This window comes from Panthera leo, chromosome A2 (assembly GCF_018350215.1).
Source record: "Panthera leo isolate Ple1 chromosome A2, P.leo_Ple1_pat1.1, whole genome shotgun sequence".
NCBI classification, from domain to species: domain Eukaryota; kingdom Metazoa; phylum Chordata; class Mammalia; order Carnivora; family Felidae; genus Panthera; species Panthera leo.
In genome coordinates this window covers 9260697-9278337 of record NC_056680.1, presented here as the reverse complement: position 1 = coordinate 9278337, position 17641 = coordinate 9260697, and the positions used below count along the sequence as shown (strand labels likewise).

The 17641-nt window shown below is 58.7% G+C and overlaps 2 protein-coding genes and 1 long non-coding RNA gene across 8 annotated transcripts; 2 read left to right on the top strand and 1 right to left on the bottom strand.

Annotated features, from left to right (window-relative positions):
- Positions 1 to 4: 4 nt before the first annotated feature.
- On the top strand, positions 5 to 10048 carry TRMT1 (tRNA methyltransferase 1). 4 transcript variants are annotated; one of them, XM_042928596.1, is made up of 17 exons: positions 5 to 91; positions 397 to 600; positions 695 to 750; positions 1004 to 1146; positions 1311 to 1498; positions 5852 to 5967; positions 6046 to 6158; positions 6941 to 7089; positions 7244 to 7330; positions 7411 to 7480; positions 7574 to 7708; positions 7800 to 7885; positions 8214 to 8322; positions 8409 to 8485; positions 9376 to 9495; positions 9571 to 9700; positions 9875 to 10048. In XM_042928596.1, the coding sequence occupies exons 2-17, from the start codon at positions 416 to 418 to the stop codon at positions 10022 to 10024; spliced, it is 1914 nt and encodes a 637-aa protein (XP_042784530.1). In that variant the 5' UTR covers positions 5 to 91; positions 397 to 415; the 3' UTR covers positions 10025 to 10048. The 4 variants fall into 4 exon arrangements, with proteins under 4 accessions (XP_042784530.1, XP_042784531.1, XP_042784528.1 ...); XM_042928594.1 differs by having other exon boundaries at positions 6 to 91; positions 316 to 600; XM_042928597.1 differs by lacking the exon at positions 7574 to 7708 and having other exon boundaries at positions 316 to 600.
- Positions 9602 to 11734, bottom strand: LOC122214030. Its single transcript, XR_006199723.1, has 3 exons — positions 11644 to 11734; positions 9977 to 11429; positions 9602 to 9681 (listed from the first exon to the last, which is right to left on the bottom strand). It is a non-coding gene; the product is annotated as an uncharacterized LOC122214030 (long non-coding RNA).
- LYL1 (LYL1 basic helix-loop-helix family member) lies at positions 11467 to 17387 on the top strand. Of its 3 annotated transcripts, none has more exons than XM_042928602.1 (5): positions 11467 to 12182; positions 13192 to 13544; positions 13645 to 13736; positions 14610 to 15016; positions 17077 to 17387. In XM_042928602.1, the coding sequence occupies exons 2-5, from the start codon at positions 13213 to 13215 to the stop codon at positions 17098 to 17100; spliced, it is 855 nt and encodes a 284-aa protein (XP_042784536.1). In that variant the 5' UTR covers positions 11467 to 12182; positions 13192 to 13212; the 3' UTR covers positions 17101 to 17387. The 3 variants fall into 3 exon arrangements, with proteins under 3 accessions (XP_042784536.1, XP_042784538.1, XP_042784537.1); XM_042928603.1 differs by lacking the exon at positions 11467 to 12182 and adding an exon at positions 12472 to 12873; XM_042928604.1 differs by lacking the exon at positions 17077 to 17387 and having other exon boundaries at positions 11470 to 12182; positions 14610 to 15777.
- Positions 17388 to 17641: the final 254 nt, after the last annotated feature.

The following is a 17641-nucleotide window of genomic DNA, read 5'->3' as shown; positions in this document are numbered from 1 at the left end:
GCCCTCCCACTGTGCCAACATGGCGACGCCCAGGTCCTAATCCGGGAAACGTGCATCCAGGCTAATACTGTCCTGGGCGCGGGGCGCGAAGGTGAGAAGGACGCGGGCGACGCGGGGAGGGATCCGGGCCAGTGTCGGGCCCGCTAGAGGGCTTCTGGCCTCTGGCTTCTCAGGGGCCGGTACTCCGAAGATGGGGTGTAGTGTCAGCTTACCGAGGCCGCAGGGTCTTAATCTTTACTGATGTATAGGTCACCTGGCCCGGGGACGCAGCTCCCTGATGCTCTTCCTGTGCCCTCCCCCGCCCCCCCAAACCAGGCTTGGCAGGGAGAGGCTCCCGCGGATGCCCCGTGCGAGAATCGGTCTGTGGCTGAGTCTAACTCTCCGCTCCACGCGCAGTCTCTGTAGAGCCGGGTTTATGGAGGGGCAGCCGCAAGGGCCGCCGAATCCAGCCGGCATGGAGAACGGCACCGAGCCCTGCGGAGAAGAGCGAGCATCCGAGGCTCAGGAGACGACGGTCACCGAGGGGGCCGCCAAGATAGCCTTCCCCAGCGCCAACGAAGTCTTCTACAACCCGGTGCAAGAGTTCAACCGGGACCTGACGTGAGCAGGGGTGTGGGGTCAGCTTGGCAGAGGGCAGTGCATCTGCAAGGTTGAGGGAGTGTGAGCTAACCAACCCCCCCCGTCTCTCCCGCAGATGTGCCGTGATCACCGAGTTTGCTCGCATTCAGCTTGGGGCCAAAGGAATCCAGAGTGAGTTGAGGTCCAGTCTCCCTGTGGGCCGGGGTCACGCAGAGCTCTCTCCCTGCCCTGCCCCGCCCCCTTTCCCTTAAAGTTCTAAAAGGCTCCAGGCACCTTGCAGGCCCTGGGTTCATTTCCTTCAGGCTTTCCCCACGGGGTTTGAGGAAGATTTTTCTCCCATGAATCTTCTGTATACGGAGGAATAGGGGGAGGTCTCTCAGAGGGAGCTTTGAGACCCCTGACTTGTGCTTCTGGGTGGCTGCAGTCAAGGTGCCAGGTGAGAAGGACGTGCAAAAGGTGGTCGTGGACTTGTCAGAGCAAGAGGAGGAAAAGGCTGAACTGAAAAAGGGTGCAAACCTGGCCCCGGGAGACCAACCTCGAACGGCCGCCGTTGGGGAGATCTGCGAGGTGGGGCCTGGACAGAGGAGGTGGCGGCCCGGAGTCCTCCAGTAATGGAGGAAGGAAGGCTCCTGAGGCCGGAGAGCTATAGGAAGTGGGTGGTGGGGGCTCCTCGGGGCCCAGCAGAGGACAGAGGTATCCACGTGAGTGGGGCTCCCCGATTACTCCAACAGGAAGGCCTTCGAGTGCTAGAGGGTCTGGCAGCCTCGGGCCTACGTTCCATTCGCTTTGCACGAGAGGTGCCTGGACTCCAGTCTGTAGTTGCCAACGATGCCTCTGCCCGAGCCGTGGATCTCATGTGCCGTAACGTGCAGCTCAACGCTGTGGCCCACCTGGTACATCCCAGGCAGGCCGATGCCAGGTAGGTTTGGGGCAGCCGAGCCTGATGGCTGGAACGTGCATGCCAGAGCAAGGCTGCCTGGGCTCAAGTCCTAAGTCCGTCGTATTCTTGCTCTTTGGCCTTGGGAGAGTGCCTTAGCCTCTCTGAGCCCCCGTTTTCTTGTCTATAAAATGAGAATGTTAGTATTACAGGAGTTGCTCTGTTGATTAAGTGAGAGATGATGCTTAGCCAGAAATAAGTCCCATTATGGTTTCCATTTTATTTTCATTTGTATTTATTTTCTTATTCTAGAAACAGTGCATGAGCAGGGGAGAGGGACAGAGGGAAGGAGAGAGAGAATCTCAAACAGGCTCCATGCTAAGGGTGGAGTAGGGCTCCATCCCATGACCTCCAGGACCATGGCCCAAGCTGGTCACAGGTCACTGAGTGGTCCACCAGCTGAGCCACCCAGATTCCCCTATGGTTTCCATTTTACTTTTATTTTTTTTAGTTAATCAATTTTTTAATTCACATCCAAGTTAGTTAGCATATAGTGCAATAATGTTTGCAGGAATAGATTTTGTGATTTATCCCGTGTGTATAACACCCAGTGCTCATCCCAACAAGTGTCCTCCTTAATGTCCCTTACCCATTTAGCCCACCCCCCCCACAACCCCTCCAGCCACCCTCAGTTCCTCGTATTTAAGAGTCTCTTGTGTTTTGTCCCTCCTCCTTGTTTTTATATTATCTTTGCTTCCTTACCCCTCTGTTCATCTGTTTTATATCTTAAAGTCCTCATATGAGTGAAGTCATAGATTTGTCTTTCTCTGGCTGACCAATTTCGCTTAGCATAATACCCTCTACTTCCAACCATGTAGTTGCAAATGGTAAGATTTCATTCTTGATTGCCGAGTAATACACTATTTTGTGTGTGTGTGTGTGTGTGTGTGTGTGTGTGTGTGTATGTATATATGTGTATATACATATATATGTATATGTATATATGTGTATACACATATATATATACACATATATACATATACATATATATGTGTATATGTATTTGTATATGTATATGTATATGCTACATCTTCTTTATCCATTCACCCATCCACGGACATTTGGGCTCTTTCCATACTTTGGCTATTGTCAGTAGCACTGCTATAAACATTGGGGTGCATGTGCCCCTTTGAAACAGCACACCTGTATCCCGTGGATAAATGCCTAGTAGTGCAATTGCTGGGTCGTAGGATAGTTCTATTTTTAATTTTTTGAGGAACCTCCATACTGTTTTCCAGAGTGGCTGCACCAGTTTGCATTCCGTCCAGCAGGGCAAAAGAGATCCTCTTTCTCTGCATCCTCCTCAACATCTGTTGTTGCCGGAGTTGTTAATGTGAGCCGTTCTGACAGATGTGAGGTGGTATCTCATTGGGGTTTCGATTTGTATTTCCCTGATGGTGAGTGATGTTGAGCATTTCTTCATGTGTCTGTTAGCCAGGATGTCTTCTTTGGAAAAGTGTCTGTTCATGTGTTTTGCCCATTTCTTCACTGGATTATTTGTTTTTTGGGTGTTGAGTTTGATAAGTTCTTTCTAGATTTTGGATACTAACCCTTTGTCTGATACGTCGTTTGCAAATGTCCTCTCCCATTCTGTTGGGTGCCTTTTAGTTTTGCTGATTCCTTCGCTGTGCAGAGGCTTTTAATTTTGATGAGGTCCCAATGGTTCATTTTTGCTTTTGTTTCCCTTGCCTCCGGAGACCTGTTGAGTAAGAAGTTGCTGTGGCCGAGGTCAGAGAGGTTTTTGCCTGCTTTCTCCTCGAGGATTTTGATGGCTTCCTGACTTACATTTAGGTGTTTCATCCATTTTGAGTTTCTTTTTGTGTATAGTGTAGGAAAGTGGTCCAGGTTCATTTTTCTGCCTGTTGCTGTCCAGTTTTCCCAGCACTATTCACTGAAGAGACTGTCTTTATTCCTTTGGATATTCTTTGCTGCTTTGTCGAAGATTAGTTGGCCATATGTTTGTGGGTCCATTTCTGGGTTCTCTATTCTGTCCCGTTGATCTGAGTGTCTGTTTTTGAGCCAGTGCCATACTGTCTTGATGATTACAGCTTTGTAATACAGCTTGAAGTCCGGGATTGTGATGCCTCCTGCTTTGGTTTTCTTTTTCAGGATTGCTTTGGCTATTCAGGGTCTTTTCTCGTTCCATACAGATTTTAGGGTTTTTTGTTCTAGCTCTGTGAAGAATGCTGGCGTTATTTTGATAGGCATTGCATTGAATATGTAGATTCCTTTGGGGAGTATCGACATTTTAACATTTGTTCTTCCAACCCAGGAGCAAGGAATCTTTTTCCATTTTTTTGTGTCTTCAGTTTCTTTCATAAGTTTTCTTTAGCTTTCAGCATATAGATTTTTCACCTCTTTGGTTAGGTTCATTCCTAGATACTCTGTGGTTTTTGGTGCAGTTGTAAATGGGATCAATTCTTGATTTCTCTCTCTGTTGCTTCACTATTGGTGTATAGAAATGCAACTGATTTCTGTGCATTGATTTTATATCCTGCGACTTTGCTGAATTCATGGATCAGTCCAGTAGCTTTTTTGTGGAATCTTTTGCGTGTTCCATATAGAGTATCATGTCATCCTGCAAAGAATGAAAGTTTGACTTCTCCTTGCCGATTTGGATGCATTTTATTCCTTTGTGTTGTCTGATTGCTGAGGCTAAGACCTCCAATACTACGTTAAATAGCAGTGGCGAGAGTGGACATCCCTGTCGTGGTCCTGACCTTAGGGGGAAAGCTCTCAGTTTTTCCCCACTGAGGATGATACTAGCTGTGGGTCTTTCATACATGGCTTTTATGATCTCGACGTATGATCCTTCTATCCCTACTTTCTTGAGGGTTTTTATCAAGAAAGGGTCCTGTATTTTGTCAAATGCTTTCTCTGCATCTATTGAGAGGATCACGTGGTTCTTGTCCTTTCTTTTATTGATGTGATGAATCACATTGATTGTTTTGCTATGGTTTCCATTGTAGACTTAACTTCTCAACTTCTGGTACTTTTATTCATTCAAATGAGCCAGCACAAAGCCAGTATCCACAATGTGCCAGGCATCAGTAAACAAAATAGGCAAGATCCCTGACCTTGGGGCATTCACATTCTAATGCTGGGGTCCAGCAAACAGCAGCCTGGGAGGCCCCCTGGGAGGCCAGAGCCTGGGTTGTTGTTTTTTTTGGCCCACCAGCTAAGAATGTTTTTTGCATTTTCTGTTCTTTTCTTGAGAGAGCGCTCGCACTTGCTGGAGAGCGGGGAGAGGGGCAGAGGGAGAGAGAGAATCCCAAACAGGCTGCCTGCTCAGCACAGAGCCCAGTGTGGGGGTTCCATCCCACGACCTTGGGATCATGACCTGAGCCGAAATCAAGAGTTGGACCCTCAACCGGCTGAGGCAGGCATCCCATGTTTTTTGCATTTTTAAAGGGTTTAAAAAAAAAAAAAAAAAGGGCACCATTTGTGGCCCACAAAGCCTAAAATATTTACTGACTTTTTACAGAGCACAAATAAAGAAAAAGTATTTGTTTTCTGGACTGTATTAGAATCTGATAGGAAACAAAGACAGTGACAGCCAGATCAATGAGCAAACTATAGTAAAAGTGGTGAAAAAGTAAAAAGAAAAGTAAAAGGTGAAAAGTGCTCTGGGAAAAAACTGGAGGTTGGAGGGGATGGAGGAAGGTGGTGGATGGGTTGTAATTTTATTTATTTTATTTTATTTTATTTCATTTCATTTCATTTTATTTTTTATTAAAAGTGTTTTTCAATGTTTATTTTTGAGAGAGAGACTGAGACAGAGCATGAGCGGGGGAGGGGCAGAGAGAGACAGGGAGAGAGAGAATCCCAAGCAGAGCCCGATTCGGGGCTCGAACTCATGGACTGTGAGATCGAGACCTGAGCCAAAATCAAGAGTCGGATGGTCAACCCACTGAGCCACCCAGGCGCCCCAGGTTGCCATTTTAAATAACAGTTAGGGTTGGCAACTTGGAGAAGACAGCATTTGCATTTCCTCACCTACAAAGGAAATGATAATGATTCCAAATCCGTAGATTTGCCTGGAAGGTTATTTGATTAAATGAGTTAATCTATAAACGGCTTGAAACAGTTGTCAGGCATATGTATGTCACATCACCATTGGCTGTTTATTATTCCTGTTGTTAGACACGAGTACACGGAGGCCCAAGGAAGAAAAGTCACGTGGTTGGTTAGCACATGGCCAGGCCAGGGTCCCAACCTAGCCAGCTGGCCTCCAAATGCAGGCCGAAACCATCACACCCAATGAGAGGACACGTGTAGGGGACAGAGCAGGTCCCTAATGCAGGGGGCTGAGGACCGGGGCCTTCTCGCTCCCAGGATGCTGATGTACCAGCACCAGAGGGCATCGGAGCGGTTTGACGTCATCGACCTGGACCCGTATGGCAGCCCCGCCCCCTTCTTGGACGCAGCCGTGCAGGCCGTGAGTGAAGGAGGTGAGGCCACACTGACCTGGGCACAGAGCAGGGCTCGGGGTTTCCGGAGGATCCTCACTGCTCAGGCCTTCCTTGCAGGTCTGCTGTGCGTCACCTGCACCGACATGGCAGTGCTGGCGGGGAACAGCGGGGAGACCTGTTACAGCAAGTACGGGGCCATGGCCCTCAAGAGCCGGGCCTGCCATGAGATGGTGAGCCGCCCTCCCCCCACCCCTTCCCACCCCGCAGACTTGCTTCGCTTCCTCCAGGCAGCAGGGGCCAGATCCGTCCCAAGATGTCAAAGACAAGCAGGTCTGTAGCCAGAATAGTTCTAGAGCCCGCACTTCCAGTTCTGGTCACTCGGACGGCTGCGGTTTTGCCCAGGGCGGGAGCCAGTGGCCGCATTATTTTTCCTAGTACCCTCGGTTTTAACAACTCGTTCAAAATTGTTATTTAAGACGGTTTCCAGGAGTGGGTTTGGCTTTGGGTTCAAATCCTAGCTTTGCTGGCGCCTTTGGGTGATTCATTTCACCCTTCTGGGCCTCGCTTTTGGCCTCTGTGAAACGCGCACGACAGTGAATTGCCGTGGGGATTCGAGAGGGCGGGAGCCGGAAAGGAGGATGGCCTGGCTTCGTTCCGTAAGGGCCCTGTCACCAGGTCAGTCTGGAAAACCGGAACACGGGTCCTTGGAGCCCATCGCATAGCGCAGGGCACGCGGATGGTGCTGCCCTGGATGGCGGGCCTGTGCGCTCCGTAACCACGTAGCACCCCCAGGAGGCCCATAAAGAGACATAGGCTGTTGTGATTCCGTCGATGGGGGAACTGAGGCATTCACTTGGCAGGGGTCACACGGCCAGGACGCTTGGGCCTGGGCTTGCAACACCGGGGAGCCGCCCCTGAGCCTGTGCTTATGAGCACCTGGTGTGGCCCCAGGGTAGCTGGGAGGCGTCCGTGGAGGCAGGGCTGCTGGCTGATGCCCGCCTCCCACCCTCAGGCCCTGAGGATCGTCCTGCACAGCCTGGACCTCCGAGCCAACTGCTACCAGCGCTTTGTGGTGCCACTGCTCAGCGTCAGCGCTGACTTCTACGTGAGAGTTTTTGTCCGCGTCTTCACCGGCCAGGCCAAAGTCAAGGCCTCAGCCAGGTTAGTCTGGGGCAAGCAAGGGAGGCAACGAACAGAGGGGGGCAACAGGGCCTTTTGGGGCACGGGAGGAAACGGGACTCCTAACGGGGAGGAGCTGGGGTGCGGCGGTCAGGCTGGGGAGCTTATGAGCCTTGCCTCCCACCCTCCCCCGCAGCAAGCAGGCACTGGTGTTCCAGTGTGTGGGCTGCGGGACCTTTCACCTCCAGCGCCTTGGCAAAGCGTCCGGAGCCTCTGGCGGCCGGTGAGCACGGGTGAGCCGGGGGAGGAAGGTGAAGGAGGCGGCCTAGGGTCGCCGCCTCCTAACCACCCTTCTCTCCGCAGGGTCAAGTTCTCTGCGGCCTGTGGTCCCCCGATCGGCCCTGAGTGTGAGCACTGTGGGCAGCGACACCAGGTGAGGCAGGGCCGGGGAAACCAGGGGGACGCTGGGGTTCCGGCTCTCTTGACACCTGGCCCTTCGCCCCCCCCCCCCGCCACGTGTCTGTAGCTTGGCGGTCCCCTGTGGGCGGAGCCCATCCACGACCTGGACTTCGTGGGGCGCGTGCTGCAGGCTGTGAGCACCAATCCCGGCCGCTTCCACACCTCGGAGCGAATCCAGGGGGTCCTGAGCGTCATCACCGAGGTGGGGGCCCGGGGTGACGGGGAGGGGGCCCCGCCTGTGCCCAGCCATCCTTCCCCCACCCACCCCGCGCCCGTCCCGTCCCCACCGGCAGGAGCTCCCGGACGTGCCTCTCTACTACACGCTGGACCAGCTGAGCAGCACCATCCGCTGCAGCACGCCCAGCCTCCTGCAGCTGCGGTGAGTGCCCAGTCCCGGGCGGGAAGGAGTCTGCGCCCTTCGCCCGCCCTCCGGGGGCCCTCCGGGGGCCCTGGGGCAAGGCCGGCCCCCCTCAAGGCCAGAGTCTTGGGTAAAACAGCTTCCCAACAGGCCCCCGCGCAGGTGCTTAGAAGAGAGCGCGGAGGCCTTGAGCCTTGGGGAGGGAGATGGTCTCCCCATTGCGATCACTGGCATTCCCCGGGCCGCGTAGTCACCGTGAGACGTTCAGCTGCGTCACACCCGCACGGATCAGCGCTGGCTTTGGGGTCCCGCCCCCCGCCCCCCACCCACGGCCCCTCTTGGTCCCCAGGTCAGCCCTCCTCCATGCCGGCTTCCGGGTCTCACTCTCCCACGCCTGTAAGAATGCCGTGAAGACGGACGCCCCGTCCTCAGCCCTCTGGGACATCATGCGCTGCTGGGTGAGGGCTGGCCTGACCAGATGGGGGTGCGAGGGCGGGACATGGTCAGGCCCAGCGTCCCCTGACCTTTGAACTTTACCTCCCAGGAAAAGGAGTGTCCGGTGAAGCGGGAAAGGCTGTCAGAGGCCAGCCCTGCGTTCCGTATTCTCAGCGTGGAGCCCAGGTACGGGCACTGGTGTGGCTGCCCGCGGGCGTGGGGGGCTCACGTGTGGGCAGGGGACAACGCAGATCCTTCCCTCCACAGACACATGCTCATTCAAGTGAGATCCAGAATCTTCCCGCTTCCCCTCCCCTTCTGCCCCTGCCCTGGTCTGGCCCCATCACTGCCCAGCTGGACCACTGCTGTTGGCTCCCCCCCCCCCCCCCCCCCCCCCCCCCCCCCCCCCCGCCTCCGGCCCCCAGCCTCTCCCCACAGCAGCCACAGTACATCGGTGAGGACCGGAGTCAGACCTGTCCACCCTCTGTTTAGAACCCTCTGTGGCTCCCACCTCACTCACTAGAAACCCAAGTTCTGCCTGCAAGCTGTGCGCCATCTCCCTGTCCCCTCCCTCCCCCTTCATCCCCACTCTCCCTACCTCCCTCCCTACTGGGCCTCCGCACTCACACTCCCCAGACCGCAGCGCCCCCTTACGGCCTTTATAAGGGCTGTTCTCTGTGCCTGGAGTGCCCATCCCGGGTCCCCTGAAGGCTCTTCCCTCCCTCCTGCAGGTGTCTCTGACCTGACCGCTCTGTCCTGTCCTGCGCCCCTTCCCCCGCCTCCCCATTCCCTTTGTCCTGCTCTGTTTTTCTCAAAACTCTCATCCGTGCCCTAACACGATACACTTCACTCACCTCTGATCTGTCCCATCGTCTCCCGCACTGGAACGTCGGCCTTACCAATGGCAGATCTTAGGCTCGCGGTAGGCACTGGATACACGTTCATTAACTGGATGAGAATCCCGACCCGGGCGGACACGGCCTTCCCAAGGCACGTGGAGCTGCACGGGGCTTGGCAGGTGGTCCGTGCGCACCTGCAGGGCACCTGCCCCTCAGCCCCCACTCCCACGTCCCCAGGCTGCAGGCCAACTTCGCCGTCCGGGATGATGCCAACCCCAGCTCCCGCCAGCGAGGACTCAAGCGTTTCCAGGCTAATCCTGAGGCCAACTGGGGCCCCCGGCCCCGTGCCCGGCCAGGGTGAGTGAGAGCGCGGGTGGCGGTGGGGCCTGTCCGGGGCAGGATGGGGTCCCAGCTACTCCTCTGCCTGCACAGGGGCAAGGCCGCAGGTGAAGCTATGGAGGAGAGACGCAGGCTGCACCAGAATAAGAGAAAGGAGCCAGCTGAGGACCCGGTCCAGCGGGCTGCCCGGCTCAAGACCTTTCCCTGTAAAAGATTCAAGGAGGTGAGGCACCCCCACCACCCCCACACAGCAGCACCCAGGGATCGCCCTCCCTGCAGCAGGGCTGGGAGAACCGGGGCGGGCAGGGCGTGCGAGCGAGCTCCCCGTCTAGGAAAGGGACCCAGCAGAGGCTGCTGAGCACTGAGCCAGGGTTCACACCCACCGTTCTCCCACCAGGGCACCTGTCAACGCGGGGACCAGTGCTGCTACTCCCACAGCCCCCCAGCACCCGAGGACACCGCTGCAGCCGCCTCCCCTGACCATCCCAAGACCTCTTACCAGAACCCGCCTGGGTCTGGCGTTGCCGCTGGTCCGGGTGTAGACTGAGCCAATAAAGATATGTCACCTTTCCGACTGCCATTCGTCTGGGTCGGGAGGCTGCCTGCGGGTCTGTCTGTCCGTCTGCCTTAGGGGCTCTGTCCGTCTCTCCAGCTGCCTGTCTGGAGCCTGCGTTCCTCTGTGCATCTTTTTTTGTTTCACTCCCTGGGGAAGCGCTACGCATCTGGAGGTTTGTTTGTCCCTGCCCGACCGAAGTGCTGTCAGTATTGCCATCTGGAGTGTTCTGTCTGTATGGGGGTGTGGGAGCTGACCGTCGGCCAGCGGGATGGTCTGTCTCGCAGCACGAGGCGCTCAGCCCCCCGCCCCTTTGCTGGCGCCTGCAGTTCCCGAGCCGGCCACGGGGCGGCAGCCGTGCGCTCGTGTTCGTGGGGCCTCCGCCCCCCTGTTGGCGCGCACCCAGACACAGGCGGGCCCTCCAGTCACCCAGCCCCTACCCTGCCTCGCGTCGCCGCCCGGTTTCTCTGGCCGAGCTCCCCACAGGGCCGCGGTGGCGGAAGCCGGACCGGAACCAGGCGCCTTGTGCATCCGCTCCAGGCCAGGTGCTTCCTGCTCCGCGGCCCCTCGGGCGAGCACACTGAGGCACTAGCCGGCCTGCCGCTTCCCCTCCCCTCCGGGACGGAGGGTTAGCAACGTTAACGGAGAGGCTTAGGGCAGAATCCCCACCCCCACGTGGTAGCCGTGGGGCCCCCCCGCAAACACCTTTCCCTTGGCTTCCTCCCCGCCTGTAAAAGGAACCTAGTTTGTTGGGGTGATCCGTTAACTTGGGGGCTCAGAGCTGACCTCGCGCTTCCCTGGGGCAGTGGGATGGTTGGAGGCCGGCTGGCTCGGGGCTTCACCAGACTCCTGGGAGGGTGGTGGTAGTATCCGTGCTGGGCGGCTCCTGCAGGCCCCCAGATACACTGGAGGCAAAGTGTGATGGACGCGGGTGAGGGGGCCCTGGAGAAAAGTATTGTCCCTGCTCCCTAGCTATTCCCAGGGCCCTGCCTTTCGCCTTTCTAGCAGGCTCCAGCCGGGTGCTGAGCACCCCCACCACTGCAAGATGCTTGCCCAACGCCTCTTTATCACCGTCCTCAAAGCGGCCTGTGATGTGGGAGGAGGGCCAGAGACCATCAAGTTGGGGCTGTGTGACCCGGTGGCCTAGAGGATCCACGTGGCCACAGGGCGGGCTGGGGGCACCTATTGTAACGTTCTGCCAGCCCCGGCTCCCTAGGAAGTCCCTCCCAGCCATGGTGCTTCCTCTCACCCTCCTGGGCCTGAAAAGGTGGTGTGGAGAGCAGGCCTGGGGGCCCAGGACACTTGGGCCAGGCAGGACACGCGAGGGCAGACTGTCAGAACTGCCTTCCCTCCAGTGCCCCAGTCCGGGGTGGGGGTGGCGCAAAGCCTGGCAGGCGGTCTGTAAAAAGAGGAACAAAGCAGGGTGAGGAGAGGAGGAGCAGGAGGGGGCCCTGGGTCACGAGGCCGCAGACTGCCGGAAAGGGCTCTCCTCCACCCCCATCAGCGCGGACACTTGAGCAGGGGGTGTTCAAAGCCGGAGGCGAAACCCAAGCGCGATACTGGAGGCTGCTGCTTCCCTGCCTCAGTTTCCCCCTCTGCGTGCATCCGGGTACCTCACTCCCAGCGGCGCGCTGGGTCGGGGTCCTCAGAGACCCTGGGCCACTCCAGTGCCTGGGAGGACGTAAGGTGAGGCCCTGAGGGGTGACGGCCCTGTCCGTCGCCGGCCGGGGGCGGGGCCGTGAGGCCCCGGCTCGGAGCTCCCCGCCCGCCGGTTTCCTCCGGGGTCAGCCCGGCTCCTTATCAGGCGCGGCCAGTCGGCCAGGGCCTTATCTGTGCCGGCCCGGCATCCTCCGGCGCGGCCCGGGGGTGAGAGGGAGGAAACTGGGCCGCCGGGGGCGGGGAGAGGGCGGGCCGGCCAGGAGCAGCTCACTTTCCCTCGAGGGATCCACGCCGCCGTCGCCGGGGCCCTAGCGAGCCCGGGAAGAGGCGCGGCCCGACGTCGCTGCCGGGAGGGGGCGGCAAGCTCCCAGCGGCCCAGAGCGCAGAGGCCGGACCGGATCAGGGCCACGGAGCCTGGCCTGCAGCCGAACCCGCATCCTGGCCCTGCGGGACAGAGCCGGGGCTCTCACCAGGCAGCAGGACCAGCGCCGGGGTAAGAGCGGAGTCCGCCTGAAGGTGGGGTATCCCGGGACCGCCTGTATTCATTCATTCCATCCATCCTTCATTCATTCATTCAACGGGGGGGGGGGGGGGGGGGGGGGGGGGGGGGATGCTCACTAAGTGAGAGCCCAGGGCCTAGGTAGGGAAGACAGGACAGAGGGGCCAGGAGTCCCAGAAGTTGCTGGGACACTCCAAGCCGTGGGGCCAAGAGTGAACAGGGCCGGCTACGCAGGTTGCAGAGGAGTGGATGCTGATGGGGTGGGGAGGGTGGGGGAGGCTGCTGATAGGGCCAGAGAAGGATTGGGACATGACCCTGTCTACTGGGCAGTGGAGTCCGTGTTTGGGATCCTGGGTCAGCATTTTTTATCATCATGTCAGCAGTGGGGTTACAGGGTTAGTAAGGGGGACATTTTCAGTGGGGGCGGGCGTCAACAGAGCGATTAGAGAGGACTTTCAGGGAGGCGTTGGGAAGAGCCTCTCGGGGTCATAGCTGAGGGCCACATGGTCAGCTGGGGGAGGGGTGGGGGGAATCGGCGAAGGGCCAGAGTCAATTACAGAGGGATTCTAAGGTCACACGCTACCGGTGAGGGGTCTTGGGATCAGATCTGAAGGTTACGGGGTCATCCTGGGGGCCGCAGGATCCGTCATGGGTTCCTGGCCTCGCCCCTCGCTCCCGCCTCCAGGTGAGGAGGGATTCTGGAATAAGGGAAATTTGCTCAGGAGCTGGGCAGCTGAGGCCCTCGTGGGTCACAAACAGCTCAGAGAGAGCACTGCCCAGCTCAGCGCTGCCCAGGGGGTCACTGGGTACCTCCTGCCCTCGCGTCAGGTCCCCTCCCGTGTCCTGGTGGTATCGGAGCCCGCCTGCTTTTGCCCACCGAACCCCCACCCCCACCCCCACCCCCACCCCCACCTTTTCCCTCTCATTTGAGGGCTCTGCTGGGCTGAGGGATGTGCTTGGCATCTGATTCTTCCCTCCCCACTGGCTTCCTTGTCTCCCGCAGGTGAGCACCCCTTCGGGGTCCATGTGCCCTCCCCAGGCCCAGACAGAGGTGGGCCCCACCATGACTGAGAAGGCGGAAGTGGTGTGTGCCCCCAGCCCAGCGCCCGCTCCGCCCCCCAAGCCTGCCTCACCTGGGCCCCCAAAGGTGAAGGAGGTTGGCCACCGAGGCTCCTCACCCCCCAGGCTGCCCCCTGGCGTGCCAGTGATCAGCCTGGGCCACACCAGGCCTCCCGGGGCAACCATGGCCACCACGGAGCTGAGCACCCTGCGGCCCCCACTGCTGCAACTCTCTACCCTGGGAACTGTCCCGCCCCCCCTGGCCCTGCATTACCACCCTCACCCCTTTCTCAACAGGTCAGTGGCGGGGCGGGGGGGGGGGGGGGCTGGGACCTGGGGGGAATTCGGGGCCAGGGTCCTTGCCCACAAGGCGTTAGTGACCCACGACCCCTTACAGCCTCTACATTGGGCCGGCAGGACCTTTTGGCATCTTCCCCAGCAGCCGGCTGAAGCGGAGACCTAGCCACTGCGAGCTGGAGCTGGCCGAGGGTGAGTGCGGGTTCGTGTGTGTGTCGCCATCTCTGCGGGGGCTCGCGTCTTCCACGGGGAGAGCTGTTGCAGGCGCGCCCAGGCACACACAGGATAGCCCACACGGGCTCAGTGCTCAGGTTACACTCCTGTGCAAAAACCACAGGCCCGGGGCCAGTCCCACACGACCACAGCCACCCAACAAGCCACGGAGAGTCATGGCAAAACGTACCGCGTGGCATGGGGGCCGCGAAATGACAGCTCCAGGCGAACGCACGGCCACGCAGGGAACAGCCACAGGACGACCACCACAGCAGAGACAGCCACACAACCACAGCCACTCAGGACCATGGCCCCACAAGAGTCAGCCACAGAACCACAGCCACACGACCACAAGCACCCGGCAACGATCATAGGCAACCACAGCCATTTAGATATCCCAGGAGTTCAGCCAGCCACCCGAGTCGCGCAGGCCCACGTTCACACCCAGAGAACCTCTCAGACCCGTGTGCACATCCAGCCACGTGCAGGGCCACACTCAGAATGGGGACCGCAAGGACAGCTCTCCAGACTGACAGCCACAGGAAACATTTCCCTAGGGAGTCTCGGCCACTGACATAGAAGTGTGGACAGTCGGGTTCGGAAGGCTTCGGCTGCCTGCAACCTGGGCCGGTGACGGTCCTTGTCTAGGCCGCTGGGGTGAGTAGGGTGGGAGAGGGGCGGCTACCCAGCAGGGGAGCGACCCATGGATCCTACTTGTGGAGCCCTTGCGTGGAAAAAGCCCCAGCCCGCCGCCTGTGTGGAAGTCCCCTCGGAGATTCTGGGCGCTGAAGTGAGGGCCCCAGGGGGCGCCCCCTGGGCCTCCGCGCCAAACCTGCCCCTCGTGTTCCCCAGGGCACCAGCCCCAGAAGGTGGCCCGGCGTGTGTTCACCAACAGCCGGGAGCGCTGGCGGCAGCAGAACGTGAACGGCGCCTTCGCGGAGCTCAGGAAGCTGCTGCCAACGCACCCGCCCGACCGGAAGCTGAGCAAGAACGAGGTGCTCCGCCTGGCCATGAAATACATCGGCTTCCTGGTGCGGCTGCTGCGCGACCAGGCAGCCGCTCTGGCCGCAGGCCCCGCCCCGCCCGGGCCCCGCAGACGGCCAGCGCACCGAGGCCCGAACGACAGCGCCCGCCGCGGGCCGTGTCGCAGGGCCGAATCAGTGATGCGCTCGCAGCCCGCGCCCCCGGCCGGCCCCGACGGCAGCCCCGACGGGGCGGCCCGGCCCATCAAGACGGAACGAGCGGCCGTGAGCCCTGAGGTGCGGTGACCTCCGCGGGCGTGGCCTCGGAGCCGAGGGGCACCGGGAACTCAGCCCGGGGCGGTCGAGAAAGGGGCGGCCGATGCTCTGCGCCTGCTCGGGAGCGAACTCCCCGGAAGAGGGACCAGTGAGGACGTTCCCAACGGGGGAATAGGGCCCGGGGATCTGGAGGGGCGACTGTCGCCCGCGGGGGGCCCTGTAGGCCTTTTTACCACCCACCGCCCGCTGGAAATGACCTTTCCCGCGTCTTCCTCCGGGGGACGAGGTCCGGGAACCAACATGGCAGACAGGTCATCGGACTAAAGTGGTGCCTTTTTTTCCGGGGCTGGGGTCACCGAGAGAGGTGGGGAGGGCCGGGGTAGGGGGCTGGGCTTTGCCCTTCTCGCCGGCGCCCCCTCCTGGAGACTCACGGATACGCGCTCCTGGACCGCGTCTGCGGCGCGCCAGGTGCGCCGAGGGAGGCGCAGAATGGACGCCGGGACCCACCCCCCACCGATCCCGAACCCGTCCCGCACGACGGCGTTAGCAAAGGCTCGGGCGCTCTTACTTTTGTTTTTCTTTATTTCTTTATTTCACATACACATTAGCCATTCAATGGAGAAGCCGGAGAGAGTCAGGCAAAGATGGTGTAACAGAAGCGCAGTGACGGGGGCGGGGCGGGGCGGGGCGGGGCAGAGAGGGAACAGACGGGCTGGCTGCCTACTTGCATTCCGCTAGGACACTGAAAACCCAGAAAACAAAACAGACAGTAAACTACCCTTGTTTCTTATGTATCTCAGTGCAGAGACGGGGGTGGAGGGCAGAGAGAGGGGGAGACCAGGCTGAAGGAAGAGGAGCGGAGGGACGGGGGACGCTAAGGGGGAAGCACACCAAATCCATTAGTACTATATATAGAGATACTCGTATATACTGCGTTTCTTAGCCTAAGAAGAAACTTGTTTGACGGGACGGGCGGCCTTTGCGGTCCGCGATGCTGGTGCTGGTCGGGCGCACGGATCTCCCGGGAGGGGCCGAAGCGGGGCTGGCCCAGGCTGGCTTGGGGGGGAGGGGGGCGCCCCGAGGGTGGGGGGGTGGGGGGAGCAGAGGCGGGGCTGGGGTGCCCCTCGGGCTCTCGATTGGGGGACGAAATTTCTCGTGACTTTATTGCTCCTTTATTTTCTCTCATGTGGGGGGGGGGGTCCGTTCAGCACGGTCGGGGTGAGGAAATGGTGGGTCGTCTGAGCCACCCGGCCCCTCTGGGACCCAGAGCGCGGCGTCCGCTCCGCCAGCACGGGGGTGAGAACAAGGCACTAGGTCGGCCGGCCAGCGCGGGGGCGGGTGTGTAAGGCAGTCGACGGGGCTGGTTGCAGGGTGGGGTGGGGCTGTGTGCGGGGCCGTGTGCGTGCGTGCGTGCGGGCGCGGGCCTGGGCGAATCGACCTGTCAGCTTGGCTGGTCCTGTCCTGGAGCTTCGAGCCTTCCTCGTGCTCCCCGGTGGGTGACGGGGCTAGGGGTAGGGGTGGGAGGAATGATGTTGAGTTGGGGGCGCCGGGGAAAAGGGAGGGTAACTACCAACTTGCTGAGCGCGCTCCTGATAATGCTGGTGAGGGTCAAGTTGGCGTCTGGCTCAAAGAAGGGCGCTCGGGGCGGAGAGGGAGAGGGAGAGGGAGAGGGAGAGGGAGGGAGGGGACGTTTGTTCGTTGGCATTGACCTCTGCGGGGGAGGGGCTGGGGACCCCCCCGCCGCGCCCCCGTGCCCGGACGGGGATGGGGCGAGGAGGGGGGCGCTGGGCCCTGGGGAGGGGGCGCCCGGGGAGACCCGCGACCAGAGCAGCCCAGCCGCCGGGCGTATGCCGCTGTCCCGTTCCGTTAAACTCAACAAAGAAGGGATATGCGTGTTCCTAACAAGTGCAGGATATTTAATTGATTCATAAACTTATGTATAATAGTTTGTGGGTTTTTTTTTTAAAACGTACTTTATAATGTAAGAAGCACCAGGGTTTTTATGTTGAATTATCTTAAAAATAATTTTCTCTCGTCCTTTTCCTTTTTGATCTTGTTTTTTTTTTTTTTTTTTTTTTTAGTGTCGAGGTGTTTTTTTTTTTTAAACTCTAAAATGTGAACGTTTCCTTCAGCCCTCCCACCGAAACCGAGAACGAACGACGAAACAAATAAAAACCCCAGATCATCCTCGTCAACGCAGGAAAACGACTTAAAAAAAAAAAAAAAAAAAAAAAAAAAAAAACTTAAAACGAACAAAAAAAAAAAAAAAAAAAAAAGGAAAAAACACTCAGCTTTCGTTATCCCCGCGCAGGGCGGGGCGGGCCCAGTTCTTTTAGCGTCCCCAGAGCCGCGAGGACATTACAACAAAAATAGAATTTTTCTTAACAATCTCTTAACATACAAAGATAGGAAAACTCTCTGATGCATTGCACTTGGTTCAATGAAAAAAAAAAAAAAGTTCATTTCCCCCATATATATTTTTTGTGGGTTTTTTTCTCTTCTAACACGTCCCCACATCTCCTGTCGCCCTCGTAGCCCCTCGCCTGCCCCTCACAACGACACTTGGGAAAGGAGCGGCCCCCCACCCCCACCCCACCCCTGCCCGCCCGGGCAGCCCCGCCGGGCGCGCTCCCGCCCCGGCCCAGC

Excerpts from the sequence above, each read along its gene's own strand:
- TRMT1 (XM_042928594.1), top strand. The coding sequence starts at position 341 with ATGCCCCGTGCGAGAATCGGTCTGTGGCTGAGTCTAACTCTCCGCTCC. Across the intron at positions 7,331-7,410 it reads TCCGGAGCCTCTGGCGGCCG|GGTCAAGTTCTCTGCGGCCT; the intron begins GTGAGCACGGGT and ends TTCTCTCCGCAG. Across the intron at positions 9,701-9,874 it reads CCTGTAAAAGATTCAAGGAG|GGCACCTGTCAACGCGGGGA; the intron begins GTGAGGCACCCC and ends TTCTCCCACCAG.
- LYL1 (XM_042928602.1), top strand. The coding sequence starts at position 13,213 with ATGTGCCCTCCCCAGGCCCAGACAGAGGTGGGCCCCACCATGACTGAG. Across the intron at positions 13,545-13,644 it reads CCTCACCCCTTTCTCAACAG|CCTCTACATTGGGCCGGCAG; the intron begins GTCAGTGGCGGG and ends GACCCCTTACAG. Across the intron at positions 13,737-14,609 it reads CGAGCTGGAGCTGGCCGAGG|GGCACCAGCCCCAGAAGGTG; the intron begins GTGAGTGCGGGT and ends CGTGTTCCCCAG.